We start from the raw sequence: 18,759 nt of genomic DNA on the forward strand, positions 1-18,759 counted from the left end.
CTGGCCTGCCTTTTGCCTTCCATTTTCTCCTTCTTTTCATCTTACCAAAGTACTTATTCCGGGCCTCTCACGCATAAACCCCCTTGGTACAGATGCATCAAGGAAGCCTATCTTCACACTGAGTATGGTTGTTCCCTTGTGACTGTCCTCTCTGCAGCAGACCAGGGCATGGTGTCATGAGGAACCTGTGGCTGCTGGCTCACCTCCCATATCTGCGGTACATGGGGCAGCAGCCTCTGAAATTCAGACGCTTCACTGTATCTCTTCCTGGATCTCTGTGACCACATGTCACTTCTTGTCTGCCAAGCTGTTTGGTTGGCTGGATAGGGGCTTCCTCTGGCTTTTGCTATCTCTCGTGGACGCATGTGGTCCCGCTGATAGCATGTTGCTGTGGAGCTGAGGCTCTGCAAAAGCATACTGGTGGGAGCTGCGGGCCGGCTCTTAGCGGTCATGTCATGATGTGGCGAGTTGTGGCAGTCAAATCAGCAGGAAAAGTCATTTGCCAGTGTCAGCATGGAGCTGCGTACTCGGAATGGTGTATTAATCTCAGGTCTTCATTTTGATTGTGAGGTTTGCAGTAAAAATGGAAACCTGATGGTGCAGTTCTGTTCCTGTCTTGCTTTTTACCCCCCCTTCTTTTTTGCTCAAAACAGATATATGTATTTTTTTCTGTCATCTGGGGTGGGCGGAGTGGGGAATCCATCTTTGCTATGGAAGTAGGTAAAGCTTAGCTCTGTTATTTTACAAAACGTGTTGTTGTGACATACCACCCAGCTCTTTACATCACTCAGTACTTCATTAGTCTGTCACTGTACAAGCATATTAAATGACAAGCTAAAAAACCACGAGACAGTAACACAGTCCATTAAAATTCATAGGGGAGATCAAATATTCAAAGTAAGGGATGTAAAAAGCAGCCGTTTTTTGTAAATACCAGTACCTGTGGCTGCATGAGCACTGAGGCATTGCTGCACTGCTGATACAATGCTATTTACCAGGAGGGCTGCAATAAGCATGGGTGATGTCCCACAACAGGCCTCCCTGATAGTCTCCAGCCCAGCCCGTAGCCCTCAGCAAATTGAAGAAAACACCAGAGCATGCCTGATATCGGAGGCCAGAGCAGTTAGCTGAGAGCTCTCGATGCAGGGCAGCAGCCTTGTGCAGGACCTGAGGACTGGACTTCAGAGTGAGAGCTTTGGAGCTCCCAGCAGCTCTTCCAACAGCAAATCCCAAATTCAGCATCAGCTGCACCCCACCATTCAGACAAATATCTGTTCTTAAGGGTAGAAACTTTAGGCAGTGAGGAATCTGCTGTGCCTTTAAGCACATTTTTCAGACTGTTGGTTACCCTCATTGATGATGTATACATGTTACTTCTGCTGGGGTTTCTGCTTCCAAATATTGGGCCTTGTTAAGCCTCTGTCTGCTAGAATTGCAGCCCCTGGCCATCTCCAGCCCAATCTGTAATATATATGTTTTCATGGCTTTTGTCTGTAGCAATTCTAAAAATAATTCCTTATTGGAATTCAATTGAATATGAAGAAAGTGAGGTGATAATCAGATGATGTCATAGCGATGTCTTGCACTGCATCCCGCCGATGCATCTGCCAATGCTAGCAACTGTTGCTATGTACCGAGTGGAAGACGATACTCCCCACCGTTCCCGAGGCAGGGAAGCTCTTCTTACCACTGCCTGTCATGCATCTGATACCTGCTGACGTGTGTCCCAGGCCTTTCTTTGCTGCCTTACTTGTTGGGACAGCTGTGAGAACCAGTGGATTATGTCCCACAGGGCTCTGAGCTACCCTGTTCCTGAGGCCATCTCCCAGAACCATTCTGAAGGAGCGGTGTGATGTCGGCCTCACAGCTGTTACCACTTCTGCTCCTGCAGAAGGCTCCACGAGGGCCTTTCCTGCAGACCCCTCTTGGTCTCTCTTGAGGACTTGCAGACGGCCTGGCCCCATTGGGAGCCGCCAGCCCTGCCCCGTGGGGACAGAGGTGCAGGAGTGGGGCTGCCTCTTGCTGTTGGTCCTGAGCTGACCTCCACCCCATGCCTTGTGCTGGAGGCCCAACAGCAGGACAAACTCAGTGTCCCCAGTGCGCCGGGTCATGCCGGAGCACCTTGGCAGCTGTCCCTGGGCTGTGTGCCCATAGGACGGATTACTCGCAGGTTTTGTCTTTGTTATGCTCATCGGAACGAGCCAGCTTCGACTTGGTGCACTGGGGCGTTGGATCGCCAGCAGCCTGAGATACGATCCTGTTTCTGTACAATGCTTCCTTTTGTTTTTGAAAGGCGTGTTGGTGGCAAACAGCATTGTATCAGGTTCTGGCCGTAATCCTGGAAGGGGAGTGGGAAGGGAGAAGGGCACGACAGAAGAAAGCATGCTCTGTTTGCTGCCTGGCATGCCAAAGCCCTGCTGCGACCTGTGGCACCAAGTTGCTCTGGGTGCCACAGGTCGCAGGGACTTGTGCACTGTGCAATACATAGTGACCACCCAGAGCTAAGTGATGTGTAAGTGCTTGTAAATAGTGGAGTAAATAGGCTTTGCCTTTCACTGAGGGAAAAAGAAAAACAACAAAGTGCCAAAAGAAGAGGAGAAGGAAAAAAGGGTACTAAACTGCAGCTCATTCAAAGCAGCTTGGGAAAGCGTCTTGAGGTAGCCTTTCCTGAGAGCCTTTGAAATTCAAATGATGGACTCCAGCCTCCTGGCACACAGACCTATTCCTGTTCCTGGGGGGCTATAACAAACAGTTACCCCTTTTTCCCTCTTTTCAATCCCCTTGAATCTCAGAACTTGCAGTTCTACTATTCCCCCTTTGGGATCTGAAGCCCAAGTGACTGTTAGAGCGGTGAAGAGGACAGAGAGTGCTGGGTGCAGGGCTGGTCAAAGAGGATTGCCCTATCTTCAGGTTCTCTTTCCACAGACATTTTCCTCTGTAGAACCCTGAAGAAGGTGGTCTTCCCTGCTGTCTTTTAGCGTGTGCCTGTGTGAAACCACCCTGCTAAAACACAGCTTGTGAGCAGCAGGCTGCTGAGAAATGAAAAGTGTTTGGTGCCTTGCGCTTCTGCAGCGTTGGGGGAGTGTGCCCTGTTGCACGCAGCTTAAAGGTTTTGTGGCCTCCTGCCTTAATTGCTTCTGACATTCTTATGTGAGGGTGTTGGGATGCGGGGGGGTTGTTGCTCACTGTTCGTTAAAGAGGAGAAACCCAACCACTGCAGCCCGTGCCAGCAGAGTGCCACAAGGGCAGCAGCTGGTGGTGAGGGCAAGCTTCTGCAGGTGCAGGGAAACACAAGTCCCCCATCTGTTCCTCCCGCTTCCTGCCCTTGCTGCTGGCAGCGTGGCCGTTTGTCCTGCTGCAGCTTTCTGTGGCTGTCACTGAGCGTCCTCAAGCAGGCTGAGAGGCTGCCACCCCATCACTGTGTGTCACAGGAGGGAATAGCCTTGACAGAGATGGGTTGTGCAGGGTCATCCTATTGTACTTGTGATGATGGCAATTCATAGTTGAAGCACCTGATTTGTTAACCTTATAAAAAGGTGCCATTAAATACTGTATTTAGCTCCTCAGGGGAAGCAGCCTAGTTTCTTTCTCATTTTCCTTTTCTCATTCCTGTTTTAACATTAGTGACTCAGCTGTCACTCCACTTCCGAAGGACCACTGGGGTTACAACTGTGGTTAGATGGTACTGGGAACCCATTTCTGCTGAAAATAATTAATGTGGTCTATTTTCACCTCAAAATGGAGCCTGATACAAAACTACTGGAAGGTTTTCATTAACTTTTGCAAGCTTTGAAACTTGCCTATTGAATAGATTGAAAGCCTTTGTGTGTCTGTCTGTCTGTCTCCTCTTGTTTTCCCATTCCAGTAAGGCAAAGTCTAGTGAAGATGTACACACATCTAACACTACATGTTGAGGGTGTTTCAATTCAGTTCAGTAAAGCAGCTTACAGAGTATATGTTTACAGACCTGCAAATGTGCTTTGTAGGTGAGAATCTCTTTGCAACAGGGTGCAGAGTTAGATCCTACAAGCAAAATGAGTTTCCATCAGCTCTGATAAAGATGTAATTCCCCAATGAGTAAACATTGTTAGTCCTAACCAGAAAGCAGCCTGGCTCAATTTGTATGTTTCTCTATACTCTGTCTCTGCTAAGTTCTAGTCTGTGTATGAAAAGGGGGAAAAAGGCAGAATTTTGTGTTAGCTTGCTCTGTTCTTTGTATATCAGCTCACGTTAGTAAGTATTACTAGAGCTGTAGTTACATGTACACATGCACTTTGCTCAGATGCCTGGTAGAAGATTATCTCCCTTTCCCAAAAAGAGGTTAAGATTGGATATCAGGAAAAGGTTCTTCACCAGAGGGTGGTCGGGCCCTGCACAGGCTGCCCAGGGCAGTGGGCACAGCCCAAAGCTGCCAGAGTTCAAGAAGCAATTGGACAACGGTCTCAGACGTAGGGTTTGAATTTTGGGCAGTCTGTGTGGAGTCAAGAATTGGACTCAGTGGTCCTTGTGGGTACCTTCCATCTTAGGTTGTTGTGTGATTCCAAGTATCCCTCATAACCATTTGCTAATGCTCCTTTTCTTTCTGTCCTCATCTGCTCAGCTGGTACAGTTTTCTTCGGTACCCTTATTATGAAAATGGTACCTGGCATGCTTTGGAGGCCTGGCATTCTTGAGCTGTGAATAGTGTGAATAGTGTCATAGAGCAAACACCAATGAACAACAGCACTGTCATTCTTAGCATTGTCCTTTAAAATCCACCCATGCCTTGGCCATGTAGATGTTACAAAAGAACTTATTTTCAAGGAACACAACTCCTAACCAAACTCACTAACCTAACTCACTGTTTTCCCCCAAAGGCTGGTTGTGGCACATGCACCCATCCAAGGCTGGGACCAATTTTTTGGGAAAGTAGACACTGGCCTTCCTGTTTGGTGCTGTTAGAGGTCTGCATGGATTAAGGGGACATCTCAAAGTGTGTGCAGCTACTGCAACCCCAAGAAGCATGGAATTTGATTCAACAAGTCAGTACTTAATATTTTCCAGCACGAGGGAAGTTTGTGAAGTGACACTGTCTTAGGGTACTGAGAGATTACCTCAGTGCTCATCCTGAAGGATAGGTGATGCAAGGCTGGTTTACTCTAGCAAATAACCCCAAACAATTTGACTTTATGTTCTATAGTGTTTTTACTGAATTAAGACTTCCCAGTCTGCCTGCAAAGTTTCCAATGCAGTTATCTTCTTCTTGTGCCAGCCCTTTCCACTACAGGAGCTCAACCAGACTGCAAACTGCAGGGTGGGTAATTCTTGTCCTGTTACCTCAAACTTTGCAAAAGAGGTCTCAAAACCCATTGCCCTTCTGGCTCCACAGCTGCCTCTGAAGAATGGTACCATGTGCCTCCTGAATGGTACAGTGCAGAGGCCCTGACATTGACTTCAGAAGGCATGACTCATGAGTGCAGATTCAAATTGGGAACATGAAAAGCTGCACTCATCCTTCTGCTGTTAAGGCTCTGGTATTGGGTGGAGAGCTCAGAAAGCATGGGGAAGTGCTGGAAAGTGTGGACACTGTCTATTGTTAGGCTCAATATTAAGCACTGATGACTGGGGTTGTAGCAATGGCAGCAGTGGAGGTTTTCTCAGAATAGGTAAATGTATTTAAAAAAAAAAAAAGAGAAGTCTTTCACGCCTTTGAATTTACCTCAGTTTTGAGGTTGATGGGATGGTGCTATTGCCAGTTACGTGTGAAACAGGAATGTCCTGCTTGCTGTAGCAAAGGGCTGATTCATTGGCAGCATAGTAGGTGTCATCTTTCCTTTTGTCAGCTCCTGAGGTGTATTTTGCCCCTGCAGTGAACAGAAAATAAATTAAAGAAATCCAGTAAAACCAGTAACATGCAAGTCATCCAAGCGAGCTGCGGTTTGGTTCAAGCTGTTCATAAATGGAGCGAGGTGAGGCTAAGATGCATCTGAGGGGTGGAAGAAGAGCTGAGAGTTAGCAAAGGCAGGCTCTGAACAACTCCCAAGATGCTGCCATGCCCAAAGCATGCCCAAGGTGGGTGAGGTGAATTAAATTTTAAAGTTGTCAAAAGATTTTCTCCATAGGGAAAATATAAAAATGCTGTCATCTGGAAGAATGCAGGCAGGACACTGCAGTGTGAAAGCTGGAACCCTGTACCGCTGCTTGAGTTTGTGAGGGAGGGCTGTTTTGAGGCTGTCCTAATGCCATGCCTTCCCTATGGAAGTGAGATGATACAATAGGCTGAAGAGGAAGTGCTGAAAGGAACCCGTGTTGCTCTGCAGATCTACAGCTAGTGAGAAGATGGATGTTTTTGTCCACTCAGTTAATGTTAGGCATGAGCTTAGTTTGTATTTGCAGAAGGCAAGTCTGTGGGATTTTTCAAATACAGAATTATAGAATTATAGAATTATACAATGGATTGGGTTGGAAGGGACCTGAGGGCCCACCCAACCCCCTACCGCAGGCAGGGCTGTCACCCACCAGCTCAGCAAATGAAAAGGTAAGAAGGGACCGATGTGTTCTCCAGCTTATAGTTGGGATCAAATTAGAACTGTTGTCAGAATGCCTCTAAAGGAATACTGATTACTTACTACTTTCCAAAGATATTAATGTTTGATGGCTTCCATTATGCTCTGAGGAGCACACAGGTCATATATTTACTTCTAGCAAGATAGCTGTCCACTGCCATGCTTGGGAAGAGCAGACACTTTTTTTTGCCCCCCACTCTGTTCCCGGGTCTTAATTTGCACCCATCCCCGCATTGTGGCAGGGAACTGCCCCCAGATCTGGGGACTGTGGCTCTGTGAGCCTGGCATCTCCATGACTCACAAGGACTTGTGTCCTACAGGTCAGGGTCAGACCCTTGGGTGATCGCCTGCAGGAGCATCCCCAACCTGCTCAGTGCCTGGGGCTGTAGAGCAGGAGCCTCAGTCCCTTGCCATGCTGGTTGGAGTGCATCGTATTTTAAAATGCACTTATTTGTTTTTAATCTGATAGTATCTTCTGGTTCAATAATAAACGAATTGCATGCTTAAAATAGCAGAGGAGAGAGGTCCTGTTTCAGATTAGTCACATAACAGAGATGCCCAGGGCTGCTTTGGAGATAGTTTGAAGGCTTGTTTTTACGAGAAGGTCCTGTGTGCCTGTGCCAGCTTTGGAAGGGCTTACTCGGGCCTGATCAAACTCGGTCAGTTAGTGTATCAGATACGTTCCTCTGTCAGTTGCATGTTAGCCATAACTGTCACCAGATTTGCAATAAAATAGCTGCAGCTCAGCACTTATGATTAACACAGCCCATGCACATAGCGATCCATCAGTTCAGAGTCGGGCCACCTCAGAACTGGCACTTTGCGGAGCGGCGTGCAGGGCGGTGATGCACTTGAGTAAGGCAGGAGCCCTCAGAGGCTTTGCAGCACAATCCTCGACCTTGCTCCTCTGCCACTGTGCAGTGGGATTTACTGGGAATTCAGTTGCATTTCCCAGGCCTAGCAAGTGTTAAAAAAGTCAGCACATAACCACCAAAAACTTCTCAAAGCTTCACAGAAGGATTGAAGTTGGCAGGGAGCTCTGGGTCCAACCCCTGCCCAAGCAGGGTGTCCAGGCCCATGGCCAGGTGGCTTTTAGCACCACTACATTAGTATAAATACAGACTTAGAATAGGTGAATCAGCATTGACAAGCTTTTGTCATCTCCCATGGGAAGCTGCTATTTTTAGTGTATTATTATAATCAGTAGCATCACTCACATGTATTTATAAAGGCATGAAAGAACACCCGTACATGTTTCTAAATAGTCAATGTATAGTAACGGCCATATGCTGCAAGTGAGCAAAAATAAAGCTTCAACACTCTGGCTTCCAAAACACTATGTGAAGCTTTTGGTGGGATCTTTGTATCTAAGAAATGCAAAGCGGAGGGGAAATTTCTTCTTCTAGTCAAGAAAAACAAACCCAAAGACTTCAGGGTGCCAGCCTCACAGCGAAATGGCATCGTTTCCATTGAGATCTAACACAGTGACCAGTCAGGTCTGTGAGAGCTCTGCCACTAGCTTCAGGACTGCTGGGTTGGGTGTGCAGTAAAAGCAGCAGCTATTTTTGTGAGAGTTTCTGCTTGGACAGTTTGGGTTGATGGCGTGTGTGTTGTTGCACATCTCCTGGGGCTCCTGGAGGAACAGAGGAAAAGCACTGTGATTCCCCATTGAAGGTACTCTACAGATGCAGAGTGGTGCTCTTTCCGGAGTCACTACAGTGGGAATGTTTGAAATTCTGCGGTCTGCCATTAAAGAGGGAGGAAAGATATCTGCTGGTGACTCTGCTCATGAACAGAGATCCTAACTGTTTCGATCTGGCTCTGCGAAGGTTTGGCTGTATGTGTTTATCCTGGCTTTTTTGTATGCAACTCCTTGAGCTTAAAGTCACTTAAAAAACAGTGGCAGTGGTTTTTTTAGTTTCACTGACTGTATTCGTGTCGCAGTCAAGCCTGCACTGATGCACCCTGGGATTTTCACAAATTCAGCACCTTGCAAGATAATACCTGAAAGTAAATTCCTGCTCTTAATTAAGTTCAGTCCTTTGATTGAAATTAATTGTGCTTCTGAATTTTGTGCAGACGTGGTACAAAGCAGGTGGAAGAGGATGAAAAAGAGGGCTCTTGACAAGGTGCCTTTAGCAACTCCTGATGCTGCTGCGTGGCTCTCGGTCCCTAAACCCCATTCTAATGTGGAGAAGCATCCGCGTTGTGTACAGAGACAAATGCTTATGTATCAGCTTTGTGTATGGAGTCAAATGCTTATATATCAGCTTACATGGGTTGGGCTGTAGGAAGGGAATGTTCTGCCAGCACACCCAGAGCAAAAACAGCTGGGGAGGAGGTTGCTCAGGCAGCTTCAAATTTATAAAAATACATTAAAATATACGAATACATGCTGCATGGCTATTGCCATTGCTCTTTATGAAGTTGGTTACACTTTTCATCCTCGGACCTTGTTCTTTCTTGGCAGCTTCCAGCATTTTCCTCATTCTCTTGTTTCCCTTCTCCCAGTGCCCAGTGGAAAAAAATAAACTGCAACCAGTGTGATCAGCTCAAAGCAAAACAAATGTTATTTATTAGAGTCCTCCTGTGGTCTATAGACGTCTGACTATAAAATAACTGGAGATTTTTCTGCTAACTGGAAGTGTGATGCTCTGAGACAATTTCCAGGCAGAAGATATTTTCAGCTGAGCTGTATTTACGTCAGCATAGTGATTTGCAATATTAGTGTTTGCAAAGAGTGAGGCAGCAGTTGTTTTAATTAGACTTCCTTTTTTTTCTTTTAGCAAAAGCATTTAATGCTGTGACTAAGTTCCCTCAGCTTCACGTGTTGAGATGCCTTTTCGTTTGGAAGGGAAGGCTCCCACCTCCTTTGGGGGCATGCTGCTTGCTCTCAAGCAAGGGAACAGCCCCAGGTATGAGGCATACATCCTCAGGGTTTCTTTTCCCTCTTCTGTTTGAATTCTTGTGTCATAATTTAGCACAGTGCAGAGTTCTTAGTTTGGATAAGGGGGAGATGCATGCCATGCTTGCCTATCTGAGTATAATACCTTTCAGAATCTAACTCTTCACTGGGCTTAGTGCTCTCCCAAGAAGCTCTGATGTCCCTCGCTGCTTCCAGCTCTTCTAGGAAGTGGGAGTGGGCACAGAGGACTCATTACAGCAAGAGTCTCCTATAGATGTTCCACTCCTATCAAGATCAGAAATACTCCATCAAAGAGAGAATGAGGAAGGGAATACCACAAAGCCACCCTTCAGATATCAAACTGATTTTTTGGGGGTCCTAAACCAACAGGTTTTTTCCCCTTTTCTAGTAGGAGGATATGCTTGGTGACACAGCTTCCTAAAAGTGCCCACAGAGGTTGTAAAAACTCCTTCATGAAAATCTTCAGAAGCTGCCTTGATGTGGGCCTGGGCACCCCGCTGTGGGCGTCCCTGCTGGAGTAGGGGTTGGGTGAATGGGCCCAGAGGTCCCTGGCAGCATCTGATGCTGTGCAGTGTCAGGGCTGAGTTGGTGTCATCCCCACTTTCTCTCTCAATGCTCTCCATGCAATGACCTCTGTGAGCCAGTCACAGAGGGCTGCTGGATGTCCCCTGTGTGACTCTGCTTCTGCCCAACATCTGCCATGTGTGCAGGTTGCCCTGAAAACTCATAGGTGATACCAGATAGTGAGCATCAACAATGTTTGGGTGTCAGAAGTGAAGCCACTTTTTGGGTGTAATTTGCTTAATGTTATTTTCCACTACAACTTTCATAATTTAGGGAAAATACAACAAACCAAAATACACATTTTGGTTTGTTTCATATTTGGCTGTGTGTGGAAAACGAGGCAATTAAAAGTTGTACATTGGTACAGCATGGCTGGATAGATACTATGAACAGACTTTCCTTATGTTTTAATTCTCAATTTTTCTGCATTTACGGAGCACCTTCACTACTTCATTATGTGACATATTTTTTTCTGGTTTGCAAAAACATATGGCAATGGTGAGAAGTTCAGAGACCGCTTTGGATTGGGGGTGTTTATGTGCCTTGAGAAGAGCATGCTGAGCCTTACAGGACAACGTAGCAAAGAGTATGTAGAACCAATAGAGGAGTACTGGCTAAAAGTCTCCCTGTCCAGACTCACGGATGCCTTTTGCCAAAAGTTTCAATATGAATGCATACAACAGTCAGTTTTAACTATTCATCATTTTGAAGTCACTGTATCTGTTCTCTTCTTTCCTTGCAACTGAACCTAATGGAGGATTTTAAAGCAAGCAAAGTGTAAAAACGGTAGCTGAAGCAAATGTTGAGTTACTTCATGGGAAGGCATAAGTGCTGGACTGGATGGATGGGCAAAATGTATTGATTATTCACAACCTTATGTTTTAGTGACCACTGAATACAAAGAATGTAGTTTGGTTCATTTTGCTTTTGTTAAAGAAAATGACTAATTTTTGGTGAAGGTCCTCTGGACGGTTATTCATCCCCATAACAGAATTGTGCTACAGAGTTTTTAGAATGGTACTGAAGGCTGGAAATCAAAGTCAAAGAAGCAAGTGGGGCCATTGGAAAGCTTGCCGTAAGCTGGAGTTGTTATTTCCATGGCTTCTCTCCAGTGGCATTAGATTTGAGCCTTGCCCTACTGCGTGGTCACCAGACAACTTCATATGGTGAAGTCAGAGTGTTAAATATGTTTATAAAGTGTAAAATAAAGTATAGTTCTCCCAAGTGACCGTTAGCAGCAGTTACGGGTCTACAGATAGAGTTTGTTTTTCTCTCATCATTTTGCAGTATCCCCATTGTTAAAATAAACCACTGCTCTTGATTTGTAGAAGCGATCTTACAGTTTAGGAGCCTGTATCTGAAATAACAAATTAACCACTCACTGCAGAATACCAAAATGAAAACAGCAGTGTGTAACTTGGACCCAGCAGCCAGCAGCTGCACCTCATCTTGCTAATCTTCAGCTTTTTTTTTTTTTTTTTTCCTTAAAGCAGGGGCTTTTAAGAGTTAAGTTACACAACTCTCTTTTTATTTTTAAAGTGAGTAGATTCCTTGTGGCGTTGTTGAGAATGATAAATTGATACCACATGTTGCTCCCAGACAAAAAAGACTCTGTGTTGCAGTGGAAGCACTTGCAGCTGGTGTCTCAGTTAATGGCCGGGCTCCACAAGGTAAACACAGTTTGGAAGAGGCTGAAGCAGACATGGGCAGGAGGAACGAGGGGGATTTTCTCTGTTTTGAAGGCTTGAACATTTGCTGTTTTGGCCTGGCCACAGTTGTGTACTGAAATAACGCATGGACTAAGCTTTTCCAAGAGACTCGTTTATAAGTTTGCACCAAACCGGGTATCTGGCGCCTTGGAAGTGTTTGAATGTCGTCTCAGGAGCTTATATGTTCACACGTGTACCAGAATACCAAGAGAGGTGGTGGGCATGCCAGCACCCTTTCTCATAATGCCTTCCACTCAGGGCTTGGTGGCTTGGTTTCCTCACCCCAAAAGCTGTCTGGGAGAAGTCTTACCCTGTGATCTCTCAGCGCCCATGGCAGGGGGAGGCCAAGGCAGGTCCCTGCCATCCTGCCCTCTTGCCCCTTCACTGCCATCCCTTTCTCCACTGCCCATCCTACTGATACCATCGCTCAGCCTCGTCATGCCTTTCCCTGACATCTTCCCCTTCTGCTGTGCCTGGATGTTCTCCTCTCCACCTCACTGCTGTCCCCTTCTCCAGACATCTTAGTCTTCTCCTTTCCCCTTTCTGCCTGCTCTGCCCCCTTCATGTTCAGCTTTCTTCCTCCCCAGCAGGGACACTCCTGCCTGTCTATCTTCCTTTCAGCCTTGCACACCACCTGACATCTGTTAGTGGCATCTAATACTCTGCACAGATGTATGTTTTTTTTTAAATGAGAATTTGCAGTAACCTCTCAGCAGCTGGCAGCTGAGCATAGCCACATTGCCTTCATCCAGCATCCTCTACTGCCACATCTGCCCCATGTCATGTGTTCCTCTGTTCTGGGTGTTCCTTGTCTTCAGGAACAATAACTCCTTTCTGCAGGACCCCTTCAAGAGGGGCTGGGACCCAGCTGGGCACCGTATGGTATGCTCTTGATCTTATCTGCAAGAATCACAGTCTTGGTAGGGCATGCAGCTTACTTCAAGTCGAATATAAATAGTAACGCTAATAAAGGGAGGAGCTCATCATATTTCTTTTCTGCTCTGCTCTTGTACTGTCCTCATGTTGTAGCCATCATTGGTATCTGAGCTCTTTCCAAGGTGTCTGCGGCCTGGCTAGCATCTGTCCCATATGATCTCCAGGAGAGATTCATGGGCATTCCTCTATAGATCTTTTAAAGTTTCTTGTTGTATTTTGGCATGGAAAAATGTGTTTTGTTTCAGTCATTGTGGCCTAATCTTTCTTCCAAGTAAGCTGGAGACAAATCCCCATTAATTTGAGCAGCGGGGTCCAAATCACAAACTGTACTTTCTCTGCTTCCCCAGTTCCTCTGTGGTGTGTCGCAGGGCAGTTCCTAATGCACATCCCTGTGAGAAAAAGCTGTCCCACAGGATTATCCTATATTTTAAGCAGGTCATGAACATTCTCTGATGGTTCAGAAACAGGTAGAAAGCCCAATTATTTCCTTCCAGATTGCAGCCCTGTAGCCCAGCCCAACAGCTTTCACTCCTGTGAATTCTGAGTCTCAGTGATTTCTCTACAAAGTTCATATGTGGAAGGATAACAGGATCCAGCCATAATTTGATTTGGCAGGACACCCAACACATGGAGAAACCAAAAACTGAGATACTGTTGCTGAAGAGGTCAGCATGGGAGGCTGTATGAAAGAAGTGGGTTTTAAGGCACTGTTTGAACAGAGGGTGGAGATGAGGTACACAGAAATAAATTGGCCCATAATTATGCTTAGGATAACAGTCTTCCTACAGGAGAAAAGTAAAGAAAAACAGAAGCTGGAGCATAAATGGCATATTGCATAATGTAAAGGAAAACAAACTGCTTGGATTTTTCATAACCACCAATTTTCAGTGCAAAAGTATTATTACACTCTTCTATTATTTTTGTAATACCAACAGTGAGCGAAAAGATATTGTAATAAGAAAATTACACATGTGCATACATATGCACACATAGAAGAGCCCTCATCCTGAAATGCTGTTCAATTTTACAGTTTTACCAACTGACCGTGTAGGATTTTGTCTGGTTTTAGACCAGATGTTACAACAGTGCAGCAGAAATTCATGAGAGGACCAAAAGCTGCAAAGTTAGCTGATGGCGCTTGGCTGATTGTTTTTATGTTTGAAGCTATATGGCAGCCTTGTGTCCCACCTGAGGTGTTTCTTCTCTGTTTTTTGAGATACATATATATGTATTTTCATTTGTAACTGTCATTGTGCTGTTTATTCTTATATCCAGGATTTTTAGGTCGAGTGCATCACAGTGTTTGGTGTGGTGTTCTAGCTCTGGTTGTTGTAATCCTGCCACTGGGAGAGATCCCCATATTTTCACATACAGTTGCCACAGTGGATGAATATAAAATCTGCCTGAATTGAAGCAGCACAGACTGGAATATCGGGAAAGATTTAAAAACAACAAAATAAAACAGTCAGCAGTCTCCAGGCACTTGGGAAGAACCTGAGAAAGTTAGCAGTGGTGCCTGATTGTTTGAAATTAGAAGCAGACTTCTACCAGGCTCAAAATATCGTTTAAAATGTCAACAGCTAAACAATAAAAGGCTCTTCCTCTCCTTCGACTGAAGAACTATGATGCTGCACCTCAGTCCAACATACTATAATGACATTATAGTCTCTTGGAAGTAGACAAGTTTACAGCTGAAACGCTAACCCAAACTTGTCTCGAGTATGTCTGCGAAGCCTTGTCTGCTGTTCTGTGCAAATTGTTTAAAACAAAGCAGTTGCTATTTTGAACTGTAGTCAATGTGATTTCTCTTTTCATTAAGTGATAATCGCAAATGCGTCTGCTGTCTGCGTGTGAGAAGAATTTCAGGCGTGTTTTCCATTTCACAATCTGACAAAAACCACAACACTTAGCGGGAAAAAGGCATCTTATACCGAGAATTGTTTAAAAAAAAAGCTGGGCTGTTTTTCTTTATACATTCAGTGTGTCTCCAGTTCACTTATGTCAAACATCCATTTATCCCAGCGCTACAAGCATTGAGATGCTTGCGAATGATTTGTTGATTGACACGTTCTTTGTCCATTTAAACCTGGAATTTCTTCAGTGCTTTGTAAATGAAGGATGCTTATGCCAGATGGATTGGCAGTGCTATGATCCTGTTGACTTTATGCTTTTAAAGCATGCTGGTAGAACAAATGTAATTTTATCCTCTATAGCTAATATTTGCCAAAACTAAAAAGGGAAAAACAAAACAAAAACCCTCGTTCAACTTTTTAAACTTGATCATCTTTAACGTGCAGGAATAGCGTAACACTTATGTCAAAAGGATATGGCATCACTCCAAGAATATTTGCCTTACACATGAGAAAAAAAGTCCAATCCTCCGGAAGCATTTCAGTAGCCAGTACTACTTGCGTGTCCTTTTTTGAGCTGTATTTTAAGCCCAGCAACAGTAGGTTGAGCAGAGTGGGATTTTCATTTCAGTTATTCTGTATAAATCTGGTGTGGTTTCATTAGGGCTACTGTGGGCTGGTTTTCTCTGCCACTTGGTTTGGGGTGATGATCACTGGTGTGGCTTTCAGACTGGGGATGTTGCTGACTTCAGCAAGACTGCGAATGCACCTCCCTGTGTGCAGCGTGGGGCGTACGACTGTGTGTGGCCTCATACAGCAGCTTACAGGGACAAGTGTATCACTGTGTGCTGTGTCACGTTACGTTTTGAAGAACTGTGAGGATACCATAGTGTGGGGACAGCTGGCTGGCTGCCGTGGTACAGGCGTAATTCTGATGTGCCTCATCAGAGAGAAAGCACAGCTTATGCACAGTGTGCCTGTGGGAGAGGAGCAGCAGCACATGCAGTTTGCTCAAGAATTAGAATAAATACACAAACACACATGCCGATGAAGAATTAAAAAGACATTTGCCAGGACTGCAGTGAGCATGACTGCCGCTCGAGTCAGACTTTGGCAATGACTTTGCACGTTTTGTTTCATGGAGCTGATGGTAAGATTACTGATAATGTAGAGGTTTATCCTGAGTTGAAAGGGGAGCAGTGCAGCTCCCTCAAGTCAGGTACTGTTGACTGACTTAAGGGCATGAGCAACAGCCTCTGGTTTCATCCATATCCCAGGGAAGGGGGGTTCTTGGCAAAGAGGAGCTAGACATTCTGTTCCCTTGTTCTGATGTTCCCAGCTGTCGCTTCTAGCTCCTTTACAAGCTCTGTTCCTTAGGATGCAGCTTCTGGGGTATAAGGGTAAGGTAGCAGGAATGCCCAGCTAGTGCAGGCATGGCACTTGCTGACTAGCAGCACGCTGGCAAGGTGCTCTCACTCTCCAGCCTTCCCATTTCCATTACCCAAGAAAACACGGTGATGTCCAGGAGGGCCCAGCACTTTGATTCATGTCGTTTTCCTGTGATGCTGGTGTTGCGATTGAGATTTGGGGTAGCAAAAGGAGTGCTGCTCTTGACATGTTGTTTTCTTCCTTTCCTGCAGAATTCAATCCGGCACAACTTGTCACTCCACAGCCGATTCATCAGGGTACAGAACGAAGGCACTGGGAAGAGCTCCTGGTGGATGATCAATCCGGATGGTGGAAAAGTTGGTAAGGCGCCCCGGAGACGCGCCGTGTCCATGGACAACAGCAACAAGTACACAAAGAGCAGAGGGCGGGCGGCGAAGAAAAAGGCAGCCCTGCAGACTGCCCAGGAGGCGAGTGAGGACAGCCCTTCGCAGCTCTCCAAGTGGCCGGGGAGCCCGACTTCCCGCAGCAGTGATGAGCTGGATGCCTGGACAGATTTTCGCTCCCGGACAAATTCAAACGCCAGTACAATAAGTGGCCGCTTGTCGCCGATTTTGGCGAGCACCGAGCTGGATGATGTTCAAGATGATGACGCTCCACTTTCTCCCATGCTGTACAGTAGTCCTTCGAGCTTGTCCCCCTCGGTAAACAAACCATGCACTGTGGAGTTGCCTAGGTTGACTGATATGGCTGGGACAATGAATTTGAACGATGGACTGACAGATAACCTCATGGACGACCTCTTGGACAATATAACACTCCCTTCCTCCCAGCAGTCGCCCACAGGAGGAATAATGCAGAGAAGCTCCAGTTTTCCATATGGTTCCAAAGGTTCAGGGCTGGGCTCCCCCTCGAGTAGTTTCAACAACGCCGTGTTTGGGCCGTCGTCCCTGAATTCCCTCCGCCAGTCGCCCATGCAGACTATTCAGGAGAACAAGCAGGCTACCTTCTCTTCCATTTCTCATTACAACAACCAGACGCTGCAGGATCTGCTCGCCTCAGATGCACTTAGTCACAGCGATGTCATGATGACACAGTCTGACCCGCTCATGTCCCAGGCCAGCACAGCTGTGTCGGCCCAGAACTCCCGCAGGAACATAATGCTCCGCAATGACCCCATGATGTCGTTTGCTGCGCAGTCCAGTCAGGGCGGTCTGGTCAATCAGAGCCTGCCCCATCACCAGCACCAGTCTCACAGCTCTCCTCTTAGCGGCAGCCGTGCCTTGTCCAATTCCATCAGTAACATAGGCTTGAATGACTCCAACAGCTTGGGATCCAAACATCAGCAGTCGCCTGTCAATCAGTCTATGCAAACACTTTCTGACCCTCTCTCAGGCTCCTCTTTGTATTCCTCTAGCATGAACCTTCCGGTCATGGGACACGAGAAATTCCCAAGTGACTTAGACCTGGATATTTTCAATGGGAGCTTGGAGTGTGACATGGAGTCCATCATCCGCAGTGAACTCATGGATGCAGATGGGCTGGATTTTAACTTTGATTCCCTCATCTCAGCACAGAACGTTGTCAGTCTGAATGTGGGGAACTTCACTGGTGCTAAACAGGCTTCATCACAGAGTTGGGTACCAGGCTGAAGGATCTTTGAGGACAGGGAAAATGGGCAAACAGGTCAGTGCCCTGTAGATGTGGTAAAATGCTTGGTTTTATTGGAGTTTGGACCAACCACTTAATTGTTAGCGCACACTAATAATACTAATTTGGCATGCAATGGCTTGCTATGTTTTGGTATGCAGCAGGCGCTTCCAAGAAAAACTGGGAGGTGTGGAGGGAAATTAGGCTAAGCTATAAAATGTTCAGCTGTAGCACGGTCAGCACGCATCTGATGCTGTGTCCCTCTTAATTTGGACGTAAGAAATGTTAATGACGAATCAGGAAAACAAAGTTGGAATATTTGTGGGTTTTAGGAATCAGAGAGCTCCGGTTTGTCTTCTTTGAAGTCGCAACAAATGGATTCCTCTCTGCAGCCAGTGCCACACGTAGCTAAGCTGTGTTACACAGGGATGAGGCAGGGGCTTTATGGTCACTGGAGAAATAATACTGCTGGGAGAAGTAAGAGTTTGCAAGATCAGTGCTTGCACCACTGTGAAATACACTAAGCCAAGTGTATGTCACAGAGCTGGACTAAAATAGTTTGCTGCTGTGTATGGTAATGCTAGTGCAATTGCTTGTTTGTTTGTTTTTTTTAATGTAATTCTTGCTAAAAAAAAAAAAAGAAGGTAGCAAATCGAGGAATTGTATTTTGAAGTAACAAAAGTGGGATCCTGGTTGCAGGAGCATCCTGTTTTAAGTGCTGGAACTTTGCAAAAATGGTTGGTCCCCCACAGGACCAGAGTAGGTATCATTTCCTTTTGGACTTCACCGAGAGAATATCTCTAGGTTTGGGTTCTGACATAGGTTCTTTTCAAATGTTACCTACCTCACATTATTTTTCTCCAGATTGCTGTGTTTTTTTGTCAGTACTTATCTGCAAGTGGAGGCATCTGAGCCTGTAAACTTTGCTTCTGCCATCCTTTGTGATTCTGCAGGCTCCCACCCATACGTCTCTGCCTGCTTAGACACACATTCACTGACTCAAGGAATAACTTCCATACAAAGTGCCCTTTCTCCTTTGTTTATTTATTAGTATAAGGGAGTAGATTTCAAAATATAGTAGGATAAAAGGTTGGCTATAAATTATTGAAAGTATTCTGCAAACTTCAGAACAGTGTGCAGAGTATCGTTCATTCAGGCATTCATTCATTTTGCAGCTTACTTCCAACTTTCTT

General features: G+C 45.7%; 1 protein-coding gene across 2 annotated transcripts in view; it reads left to right on the top strand.

Annotated features, from left to right (window-relative positions):
- FOXO3 (forkhead box O3) overlaps positions 1 to 18,759 on the top strand; it is an 84,472-nt gene that overhangs the window by 51,069 nt on the left and 14,644 nt on the right. For both annotated transcript variants that reach the window (XM_052689503.1, XM_052689496.1), the window contains one exon: positions 16,171 to 17,602. In XM_052689503.1, the coding sequence (XP_052545463.1) occupies positions 16,171 to 17,568 (1,398 nt within the window). In that variant the 3' untranslated portion in view covers positions 17,569 to 17,602. The remainder of the gene's footprint in view (positions 1 to 16,170; positions 17,603 to 18,759) is intronic.

This window comes from Tympanuchus pallidicinctus, unplaced genomic scaffold (genome assembly GCF_026119805.1).
Source record: "Tympanuchus pallidicinctus isolate F22 unplaced genomic scaffold, pur_lepc_1.0 scaffold1, whole genome shotgun sequence".
NCBI lineage: Eukaryota > Metazoa > Chordata > Aves > Galliformes > Phasianidae > Tympanuchus > Tympanuchus pallidicinctus.